At 45.8% G+C, this 11,758-nt stretch overlaps 2 protein-coding genes across 3 annotated transcripts; one reads left to right on the top strand and one right to left on the bottom strand.

Annotated features, from left to right (window-relative positions):
* Nucleotides 1–219: 219 nt before the first annotated feature.
* BBS12 (Bardet-Biedl syndrome 12) lies at nucleotides 220–4,579 on the bottom strand. Of its 2 annotated transcripts, none has more exons than XM_059470743.1 (2): nucleotides 4,506–4,579; nucleotides 220–2,749 (listed from the first exon to the last, which is right to left on the bottom strand). In XM_059470743.1, exon 2 carries the CDS (start codon nucleotides 2,731–2,733, stop codon nucleotides 607–609), a length of 2,127 nt encoding a protein of 708 aa, XP_059326726.1. In that variant the 5' UTR covers nucleotides 2,734–2,749; nucleotides 4,506–4,579; the 3' UTR covers nucleotides 220–606. The 2 variants fall into 2 exon arrangements, with proteins under 2 accessions (XP_059326726.1, XP_059326725.1); XM_059470742.1 differs by lacking the exon at nucleotides 4,506–4,579 and adding an exon at nucleotides 4,093–4,175.
* On the top strand, nucleotides 4,295–8,916 carry LOC132072432 (uncharacterized). Its single transcript, XM_059470744.1, has 5 exons — nucleotides 4,295–4,377; nucleotides 5,878–6,033; nucleotides 6,968–7,096; nucleotides 7,196–7,333; nucleotides 7,569–8,916. The coding sequence occupies exons 1-5, from the start codon at nucleotides 4,375–4,377 to the stop codon at nucleotides 7,656–7,658; spliced, it is 516 nt and encodes a 171-aa protein (XP_059326727.1). The 5' UTR covers nucleotides 4,295–4,374; the 3' UTR covers nucleotides 7,659–8,916.
* The last annotated feature ends 2,842 nt before the right edge of the window (nucleotides 8,917–11,758 follow it).

Raw genomic sequence — 11,758 nt, forward strand, 5'->3', positions numbered from 1 at the left:
GATCTAAAAATCCAGTTGGGAAGGTAAAGGAAAATTTTGTGTAGAGATGCATCCAGTCTGTAATACCAAAAGGAAGGATTCAGCCTGAATTGGTCAAAACCAGGGAAATTCCAGAGGGTCTACATTAGGAAATCAGAGATGTATGGACCATATAAATATGCAAAAATAGAATCTATAAATACAAACTCTCAGTATAAAATGTAACACTCACATTATTTCAAGTTTAACTCTTATGTTTGCAATGTACAGAAATTAAGAAAAAGGTATTAATTAAGAAATAATTACAAATATTCTTTCATTTAACACAAGTACAGTAATATAATGTAAGAGATCTCCACCTTTCTTCAGAAGACATTAGGGGACATCAACACAGGCAATACCATTAGCTAGAAATGCATGGCCTGGGTTAGAGATAAACCCACAAGTGGTTTTTTGTTTGTTATTTAATTCTCATTTCTAGAAATAAGAAATCACTTTGTGACTGTCTCTCATTCTGACTTCTGCTGTTACATTCTAAAGTCCCAATCACACCTCACTGTTTGCTTTATAAAAAGACATCTAGGTAGCACCCAGCCTTCTCCCACGGACTTACAAATCCTCAAAATCCTATAAAAACATAAATTCGCTTGACACAGGTGAGTTCAGGATCTGATGCCCTCTGGGGCCTGTGACAATTTCGGCATCAGTCTGAAGCACCAGCAGCACCAGGTCCAGAGCTCTCCTCCACGCCTCCGTCTTGGCTGCAACGTTATCACAAACCCTTAAACCTGTGACCTGCTCAGGGACGGGTTCAGAGCCACTCCCGAGCACTCCCCCTCTCCTAAACTGTTCCAAAATGTAAGCTGAGGGAGAGCCACAGGCCGCTGCTTTCTGGAGGTGACGATCCACGGAGGCACCTGCTTCCAGCTCCGAGCCGGCCCTCGCAGTGTTCCGCAGGAGCACGGCCAGGTACCGCCTCCAGCCGCTCGCCAGTGCCTGGAGCACAATGGGTTTATGCTCTGCCAGCCAGGGACTGGGGAGCTCTCTCGCAGCTCCGTCGCTTCCCGGCCGCCCGGGCTGCTCTGCCAGCGCCTGGATGTGACTGAGGCACAAGAGCTCCACCGCACCGCCCCCAGGGAAAACCCTGCCGTCCTTCAGAGCGTGATGGAGCCGATACAGCAAAGTCCAGAACTGGTCCTCGAGGAGCTGCGCCTTGCAAGGCAGGGCAGTGGTGAGCACGGCCGTGAGCAGCGCGATGCCTCCCGCGCTGATCCGCGCCGGCAGCAGCTCGCCCAGATCCACCGCACGCCCATCGCTGCTCTTCCACAGCTCCGCCCAGGCCCCGCTCCCGACGGAGGCAGCGTTCAGCTGGCTCAGGTACGTCACTGCCCGGGCACCCGTGGCTGCCCCGAAGGCACGCAGCACATCCCGGGCCACGCAGCCAACTACCAGTATCCTGCTGGCCGTGCACCTCTCCATCAAGTTCTTGCACACGTTTCCTTTGACCAAAACCAGGTTTACTTCAAAGCTCATCAGAATATCCAACGTTCTGCTTAGCCACGCATCTCCTGCCCATCCCTGTGGACTGGGATGCTCCAAGATGGTCCTTACATTGGGTGGTCTGTTAAACCCTAAGTGTCGGTACCCCTCCGTGAGGTCACCATCCATCAGCAGCACGCGGAGGGGTTTGTCTGCAAAGCGTTTGATGACTGAGGCTTGCTCTGGTGACACCAAGGTGACAAAGCCTGGGGAGACACAGGAATAGCTCTCGGGCAGGCCCAGCACACAGCACGTCACAATCTCTGCTATATTAATCTGGGAATTGCCACTGCCCTCTGCTCTCTCTTGCTGATAGGCAGCAATGCTTTGTAGCAGCTTCACGCTGCTCTGGTTTCCGTGGCTCAGAGCCACTGCCAGGTGTCCTAAACCACAACACCCACACACATCTGCTGCTGGTCCTGAAAGGTGTCCCTGAAAACTTCCCTGCTGACTTGCAGAAGGGCCTTTCCCTAGAGTACTGAAGTGTCTGCTGTGGGTTAACTTCCGTGTGATACAGCTGGAAGCAGTACCAGCACTTCCAGACAGCGCAGGTGAACTTTTGTCACCCGCTGCCTTGACAAATGAAGCCACTGAACCAAAGCCAGCCAAGGGTGAAACCAGGAGCTTGTTAAAATTACAATCATCTCCTTGATGGGAACAAGAATTTATTTGGATTACTTCTTCTGTTGCAGAAATATCTCTCTGAAAACACAGCAAATCCCAAGGATTTGTAAGAGCATCACGTCCAGCTTGGCCAGTTTTGCTTTCAGAATCCTTTGGCCTAACTCTGCTAGAACACAGCTCTTTCTTCACATCGTGTGTTGGTATCTGAAGACACTGGACTCTCTCACAGCAGGAGTTCAACCCCTCAGACATCACAGACACTATAGCTGGAACAGGAACGTTCTGCTGGAGGCACTCCACCACAGCACTGCTCCACGCTCCAACCAGGAACAACAGGGTGCTCATCCCCGTCTTAAACTCCTTCTTCTGGGCCTGAACGCTCTCGTTGAGAAGCTGCCCAACAGCACTTGTCAAATCCAAACTTTCCAGCAGCCTAACAGCAGAACAAATCAATGTGCTCTGCTTGGTGATTTCATCCACAATGAATTTATGTGATTTCACTGGCCCCAGGAATGTTCTCCCATTGGATGCTAAGGCTGAGAGTTGCTGGAGTCCAATGTGTCTCCTGGCATTCACATCCCTGAAAGCCATGGGCAGTGGGCAGCATCTGTGAACAGATGACAAATTACTGCCCCATCCTCACAGCACACCAGAGCACAAATCACCAAAAATTAATTTAACAGTGTACCCCTGAACATGGCTTTCTTCCATATCAACCTTTCTTACTGTGTGTTTATTTTGAGAAATCAGTGGGCAGAGTTGCTGAAATGGGGCACTGTTAAAATACCATGGAATTGTTTCTGGCTGGCAGATAGTAAAGAGCTGTTAATTCCCACGATTTCTTACACTTCTGGCATTCAGGCTGTGTGGAACTACCACCTCCTCCTGCCCTAATGTCCGGAATTTCAGTTATTTGCCTGACTGAGGGCAAAAGTTCATTAGAGCAGAATGGACAAATTACATGCCAAACTCAAGAGCTCTGTGTGGATCCTTCTTGGTAACAACAGTCATGCCATGCTGACTTTAACCTTCAAGTCTGGGAAAACATATTTTATACCAAATTCTGTTTAGTCCAACTAACATGCATGAATTCTTCATTAAGCAAAATGAAAGCAATGCCACTTCTTCATAACTTACAAACTACTGAGACTTTAAAGTTTTGACCAACTATTCATTCTTAGCACATCAAAAAGAAATCTTTCACTCAAAATCTCTTCCACACCATGGTCCTGTGGCAGATGCAGATTAAAATAAAGCTCCCTTTTTGAATAACAAAGTATACACAGCAAGAATTGAGAACCCTGAGTCCTGTAACTCTTATGCTCAGATTCACATCACAGAATCACAGAATGGTCTGGGTGGGAAGCGACCTTTAAGATCACCCAGTTTCAACCCCCTGCCATGGGCAGGATCATCTTCCACCAGACCAGGTTGCTCAGAGCCACATCTGACCTGGCATTCACCGCTTCCAGGGATGGGGCATCCACAGCTTCTCTGGGCAGCCTGTTCCCGTCCGTCACCCCCCTCACAATAAAGATTTCTTCCTAATATCCAATCTAAATCGACTGTCAGTTTGAACCCATCCTCCCTTGTCCCATCACTATATGCCCTTGTAAATAGTCCTGCCCCATCTTTCCTGTAAGTTCCCTTCAGGTACTGGAATTTATTCCCATCATTTATTCCAGCTCCCTAAAGGCCCCCTTGCGTAGCTATTCCCAATCCAAAAAGCTTTTTTTTTTTTTTTTTTCTTTCTCCCCATCCCACACAGCGAAAGTCCGCTTGAATATTATGTCCTACTATCGCTAGGGAGAGGAAGCGCGTCCCGGCCCGCCCGCTCCACACGGCCGGGGGGAAGCCGCCCGGAGCGGACACACCGGAACTGCACTGGCGGCGGCCTGGCCGCTTCCTGCGGCCCGGAGGGTGCCCGGCGGGCCGGTGCGGGTGTCTCACCGGAGGGGCCGCGCTCCCGCCGCTTCCCTGGACACGGAGTTGCCTGGACACGGCCGCCGCTCCCTCAGGCTCCCCGCGGGCGGGCCCGCCCTCGCGCTCCCTCAGCTGTCCCTCACGGGCACGCCGCGCTCTCATTGGCCGGCGCCGTGAGGGGGGGCGGCTTCCCGCCCTCGTTCCGCCCGCTCATTGGCCGGCTGGGCGGCTCGTGCCGGCTGCGCGCGGCGGTGCGGAGCTCCCGTCTCGTCCCGCCCGGTGCCAGCCCGGAGCGGCGTTCCCGGCCGGATGGTGAGCGCGCCCTCCCCGCCGCGGGCTCCCTTCCCACCGCCGCCTCCCCCGAGCCCCTCCGCCCCCTCCCGCCCGCAAACCTCCTTCAGGTTCCACCCCTGCCCAGGCCGTCGCTGCTGCCCGGTTACCTCGCACAGCGCACCCCGGAAAGGCCCCCTACTTCAACGGGAAAAACGCGCCCGGAAAAACACCGGGATTCGCAAAACACGTCACCGGCTCTCGGCGTGCCTGGTTCTTCTTGGCACAGCTCACAGACCGCAGCTCAGCGTTCGGCCCGGGCAGCCTTGTCGGAATGGCACCGGCCAGGCCCGGAGGTGGAACCTGAAAGGGATTTATTTGTACGAGTCAGATGTGAAATAAATGGAACAGTAAGACTCCGGAGGCAGGAAAAGGTCTCGTGTGGCTTCTTCCCAGTGCAGCATATAAAAGTAAAAGTCTGATTCGTGTGTTAATAGCAGCACAGGGAAGTCAGGGGTGAGCCAGACAAATGGCTTTGCAGTCCGGCCTGGGAGGGACAAATCACGTTGGAAAACGAAATTTCATTAACAAATAGAAGAAAATGGAATCTTCTTAGTTAAAAGAGAGATCCCAACCCTAAACAAGTTAACAGTTCAGCAGAGGCAAGCCACTGGTCAGCAGTAACTAGGTAACAAATCCCTTGCCTTGTGCTTGTTTTATTTACTTCTATAAAGCCTAGCCACTTGGAGCTGGGGGTGGGAGGGACTGCCTTTCCTTCCACAATCCTGTGCAGATTGGACTGCAGGACGAAAATCTGTCTGCTGCTGATTTAAAACCAAAACTATACTTGAGGAAGGAGTTTTTCCCTGCTGTATGGGTGTGTGGGACACTCTGTCCTGCACTGGCTTACACCAGAGGCAGAAAAAGTCTCGGAAGTGTCCTGGGTAATGATGCACCAGCTCAGCACAAGCAGATTAGTTCTCCTTATGGGACAGAGCGTCTGTTATCTCACTTTCCCACTGGATGTTGCTGCTTGATCCCACATCTACTCGATGGACAGGCAGCCTGGAGCCACACAGCTCCCTTTACACTTGTTTCCCACAGGAGTGGCTGATTTTGAGTCTTATTTACAGCCAAGACCCTAAGCAGCCACCCTCAGCTGTGAGGATGCTGTACTCATGTTTCACATAAACCTGCAGGAAAGGCAACTGGCAGGAGGTGCAGAGGGTCATGGTCACATCAGTGAGTCTCCATTTTCAGGCTGTCCACCTGGTTTTTTGGCATTATTCCTTGAATTGATAATACTTCAGTTTAAAACAGAAAACAGGAAGGCCAAATCCACATTCCCCAGAAACAAAATCTCTTTTTTTCTTTCTACAACAACGTAAGGAAATTGACCTAGACACTCAATGTCTATCATTGGCAGCAAGGAAATATCTCTCACCTCTACTGTATTACTGTTCTCATTTATAATTAAGTGTATTTGAAATTCTCCCAGGAAGGTGCTGTTGCTTATCTGTTCTCTCCCTTCACTTTCTGAAGGCATCCAACTATAGAAAACCTGGCTTAGGTACAGCCCAGAGGAAGAAAAGTGGCTTGAAACCTGAACTTACAGAAGAGCAAAAGCAGGAGATCAGAGAAGCTTTTGATTTGTTTGACACTGATGGATCTGGAAGCATTGACATAAAAGAACTGAAGGTTTTCAAACTTTTTTTTCTTTTTCCTCTGAGATGAAAATATCTTTGATCTCAAAATTGTAGCTGCATTTTCTGTTTGTCCAACCCTATTTTAAAGCAGTTTTTGGAGTACAAGGAAGAGTAATGGCTTGCTGTCATGACTGAATTTGGGGTGCACTCTGCATGTAATGCATGAAGCAGAAAGGCTTCTCTGTGTGGCTGTTTAAATCTGACAGCTTTGAGCTTTAGAGAAACTAAACAGTTTCAGGTTTCATGACTAAGGTGCTTGTTCCTGGGAAGTAGACTTTTGTTGTTCTGGGATGAGTATCAGAGTATCAAATATTTACTTCACCTGAGAACTAAACACAGATTTCGTATGCATTCAGGAAAGTTACAACCATATTTGCATATATGTAATCCAAAAAATACCTGGTTTTTAATTTAAAAAAGAACAAAAAAGAGATCTGAGTTGTGTTTCAATTACAACTCAGGCAGTGTGTGTGCACTTGCACACATACAGTAGTACAAGGGGAAGATGAATATCAGTTGTCTCCCTGTGATTTTATGTGTTTGATTTTTTTGTAAGCATGAACACTTTAAATTTACTTACCTCCTTTACCTTGATTTCTTACATGCACTCTGCTCAGTTTCTGCATGAGAAACCTCAATTTCTGTAAACCTCAATTTCTGAAATCTCAATTTCTGTAACCTGAAAATTACCTCTGCCTGATATAAACAATGGATTTCCATTACTATATAGGAAAAACAACACCATAAAAAATCAAACCAACACTATTATTGTTCAGCAAGATGAAAGAAGATGGTAGAGGACACCAAGGTGTTTCCATGGTTGTGACTAGAGTTCTGGACAAGGAAATGAAACAGGCTTTAGCTCAGCTCTTACCCCAAAATTCTGGTGGCCTCCTAACAGAATTGGTCTTGCTGTTTTGGCACAGGTTGCAATGCGTGCCTTAGGCTTTGAGCCAAAGAAGGAAGAGATTAAGAAGATGATAGCAGACATTGACAAGGAAGGAAGTGGCACCATCAGCTTTGAAGACTTTTTAGCTATGATGACACAAAAAATGGTAGGAACTCTTAGCAGAAGTTCTTGTGGCAGCATAAGAGAAAGGGACATCTCAGTGTCAGGGGTTTTCTGATTAACATATGCTTTACTCTTGGTTTAGAGCGAAAAGGATTCAAAAGAAGAAATCCTGAAAGCTTTCAGATTATTTGATGATGATGGCACAGGAAAAATTTCATTCAAAAACTTGAAAAGGGTTGCCAAGGAGCTGGGAGAAAATTTAACAGATGAAGAACTTCAGGTAAATTCTGATTTGCCAGAGCTTTTCTAACAGGCACAGACCATTCCTGTAGCTCCCAGGGATTGGGTGGGAATTTACTCCTATTTCAGAAGGGCTGAGAGATCAGAAATATGAAAAGCAGTCAAATCCATTGTTGTTTTCACATGATGTGCCTCTGATTTATTGTTGTTTTAATGGGTGGATTGTGTTGTGTTTAGAGTCCAGTGCCTGATGAAATGTACACTGTGTTTTGTAGGAAATGATTGATGAAGCTGATCGAGATGGAGATGGGGAAGTAAGCGAGCAAGAATTTTTGAGAATCATGAAGAAAACTAGCTTATACTAATATTTGTTGCCTTGCTATACAGCTGGGCCAAAAGATAACCTGGAAAAGGTTTAAAAACTGGGCTTGTGCCTTCTGCATGTTTTCTGCCACGTGAACAAAGTCTGAAAGGGCAGATTTTTTGGTTTATTTCTCTTTTTCAACAAAGATAATTGGGGAAGGAGGGCTGCAGTACCCAGTACTGCCAAAATGAGATACTGCAGAGGTCAAGGAAGATACTGCAAGGCAGGGTCCCTTCCCCTCTACCATAACAACTTCCCTGATTGCCATTTTGGATAAAAACTGGTGTGTTTTACTATTTAACTAAAAGATACTTCACTTCAGATGTGAAGATGCCCACTGCTGCTGGGAAAGGATACTTTGCCTTTTCTAAGGTTACTGATTGAAGGGACAAGCACAGTATTTTTTATTCCTTTGAAGGTTTTTTAGGTTATCTTTTGGTATTTGTCTCCTGTTGTTTATTTCCATGAAAGACTCTAAAATTAATTGTATATTTGTCTGTATTTCTGTATGAAACACTGTTTTCCTATAGCAAGTTGTTTCTGGATTTAATGGAAAGCAAATGTAGATTTGGCTCTTCCTTTGGAGCTCTGTGCTATCCATAGATGTTCTTGTGTTTAGCTGATCACCTGAAACCAGAATGAAACTTGAATGTAACCTGCTTGGGTGACCAAAGTTTATTGTTTATAACCAGGCAACACCTTGTGCCATTGTTCTTACTCCCCAGACATCCCCAGAGCTTCTGTTATTCCAGGATTTCAGGTACCTAAAAAGTTCAGTTCCATGGTGCAGGAGAGTAAATTTTGTCTTGCTGACAGTTGCACTGCAGAGAGGATTTGCATCTGAAGTGTAAAAGTAGCTCACCATGGACATCTGTGGAGCGCTGAATATTTTAAATCCATGCAGTCCAAATCCAAATTTTGCACATCACAGGTTTTGGGGTGGTTTTTTTTAGTAGTACCTTCATTTTCTTCAGTATTTCTTTCATATACTGTTAATCCAGGACTAATTGGAGAGTCACATTTCCTTCTGAATTCTAGAGCAGTGACACACAGCCTGCTATGTGATTATGTTGCTCTGCAGGAGGGTTTATCCTGTATAGACAATCAGCTTCAAAACTTTCAAATCCTGTGAAACTTCAGAGGCCTGAGAAGTCCCCTGTTAACATGGTGGCTGTAGATGTAATCTGTACTACTGCAAGTGTTTTAAAATGTTTTACCTTTGTATAAGTGTGAAATAAAACTGTTTTGCAAGTTAAGAAGTTTTTGTGTTTATTCTCTTTTTTCCTTAATTATTTTAAAGTCTTAAATGGTTCAACAAGCCCATTTTCACTTTCATTTATCTCTTCTTTCTAAGAGAGGAATTCTTAGGTGCAGTAGTCTGTCACGTAATTCCTCTTCCACTCTGCTGACTAAAAGTTTCTAGCACTAACCACATATATTCAGAAAGGGAAATTTGAAGTTCTAGTTGATTATGGGGAATCCCAGAGCCTATTAAGAGTGACTGTACTTTTTTTATGCTGCCACAGGAAGAGATTGATGACTGTGGTTTACCTATGATGCATGTCACTTCTCTCTTCCTGTTCTAATCCCATTATCTGCCCTGAAGGTAGGAAAAAGCCACACAATCATCCCTGCCATGTGTGCTACAATGGTGAAATGTTATTTCTGGCTTGCCCATTAATCTCTGAAGTCTGGAATGTCAAGTAGTGTCTGAATGAGCACAAAACTTGCAAGTGTTAACAAGCATCTCATGGTGCTCTATTTTGCAGGATAGTGAGGGAAATCATGCCCTCTTCAGCCTGGCAGGTGGCTGTAAACCCATCCTTTGCATCCCTTTTCTCCTTATGCTGACACGAGAGTGGGTCCTTACCTGGCACCTGCAGATTCCCCTCAGGTGGCTGCAATCCAGACATTCATTGTGTGCACCCAGCTGAGATCTGAGATCCTCCCTCTGCACCATCAGCAAAGCCTGGTTTTCACTCTGAGTGTTCATTCTAGGCAGACACTGCACAGAAAGGAAAGTGGAACTGCAGTTTGTGTCTGGCAAACACTTAAATGTCAAAGCGCTGGTAAAGGTAAACAGCTGTTTGGGAGATAATATTGCAAATATCTTCTAATGAGATATGTTTTGAACTGGAAAAGTACCAGGCTTTTAATAAAATACAAAATAGTTCAAGAGGAAAAAAAATTGCTTCCAAGTTATATTCCAAAATATGACAATTGCATGGCAATTTTAATCTCCCACATGCAGCTTCTAACTTCTGCATCATCTCTCAGGCCCACAGTACAGTCCCACAGTCCTGCCAGTCCCACACCACGGCAAATCTTCAGCTGGCTTTAGGGAAAAAAGACCCAAGGAACTGCCAAGGAGTGCTTGCTCTCACTTCATTAGGTGTGAGTTTGTTTTCAGAGCAATGAGCACAGGATCAGCTTCTAACACTGCAGAAGAAAAAAGGTTCCTTTTCAGGTACACCTAATCTTGGCATTTAAAAGAGGATGGGGGGAAGCAGCACAGGAAACATTTGTGTACATTCATATGCCAGGAGTCTTACTAACAGAGCCCAAATAGTTCCATAAACTGATGAGGCATTTAATATTAAGATATTTAAATTGGTCATTTACAGTTTTGAAGACTCTCACATCCTGCAAACTGCCTGGTGGAGTCACACAAAGCATTTGAAATGTTCAATGTTAACTCCTTGGAAACCAAACATTGCCACACGCCAGCTACTTTTAAATGCCCCTGGACGGCATAAGTGGATTTTGAGCAGGGCACAGGGCAGCAAAGTGCTCCGTCTAGAGGCTGAGATGAGCTTTGGCCACTTGAGGAAAGGCAGCCTCAGGGGATAACGCTGCAAAGCCAGCTTCCTTTGTGTCGCACCTCCCAGTACAGCGAGGGCCGGTGGATCTGAGAGCGTGGCAGCCTCGCTAGAGGGCATCCAGTTACTGACGTGTGAGGTGCGTGAGGCTTTGATGCTGCTTTGCCTCCGCTGTGGCTTTCAGTGAGGAGGGAAAGTAGGCATACAAACATCATCCAGACTGGCCTTGAAATACGTGGTTGGATACAGAATTATTTTCTGTGAAAGGAAGAACGCAATGCTTCTCTCACAAGCCATGTGTAAAACGATGTAATTATTAGTCAGTTGTTCAAAGCTAAACCCCCAAACCACACTTTCTGAAACTCCCACTCTGTATCAATAATTGCAGGCACTCTCTCAGGAAAGCAGAGAACTCAACTTGCCTTTCACACAGTCCCCCCGAGTGCTCTGACCACTCTGTAGATTTCTTTTGTCCCTTTGGGAATACTGCTATCAAATGGAACCACTTCCAGCTGAGAGCCAGAGCCAGGCTTGCTGCAGGATGCTTGTGGCCCTCCCTTGGGATGTGGGAAAGCTGGAATCGTGGCCTTGCTTCAGCAGGAACGAGGATTTGACAACTAGACTCTTGTCCCCAAGGTGAGTGTGTTGACCTTTAGGGATGTGGCATAACTCCAATGGCCTTGTGGGGACCTAAACCTACAGCTCTTGAACTCTTTGCAGTCCTGGCTGCCACTAATTGCTGAACTTGAAATTGCTCAAGGCTTTTTTTTTTTTTTGCTTGTCTGAATTAGATTAAATACAAAGAATATTAACAAAACAAACTGTAAAGCCTAGCCTGCAAAGGTGCAAAATTCCCTTGCTCTCAAGGCCACTTTATTTCCTCTGAAAGCTTCTGACTGGTTCTAGCAGTGACATAAGTTTCACTATGAAATGAACCTCCCCCCCACATTAAATAAAGCCATAAAAACAGGTTTCCATAGGAAGCAAATGGAACACCTAACCTAGCCCATCTCCAACATTATTTTGGACCCAAAAACATAGCTTAGTGCAATGGAGCAAAACCAACGTAATTCACACATCCATGCTATTGTCTGAAATTGCTTCCTAGTATGGTTCCTTCTCCATTTCAATATAGAGAAAACAGATAAACATACTTTCCTCTAAATTTTTTCAGACATCCAAATAAGAAGTACTATAAAAGCTATAAACATCAAGGAAAAAGTGACCACCAACATTGTAGATTAAAGGTATTTCAGTTTAAAAAAGCAACATTTAAGCAGCT

Source organism: Ammospiza nelsoni, chromosome 4 (genome assembly GCF_027579445.1).
Source record: "Ammospiza nelsoni isolate bAmmNel1 chromosome 4, bAmmNel1.pri, whole genome shotgun sequence".
Classification (NCBI taxonomy): domain Eukaryota; kingdom Metazoa; phylum Chordata; class Aves; order Passeriformes; family Passerellidae; genus Ammospiza; species Ammospiza nelsoni.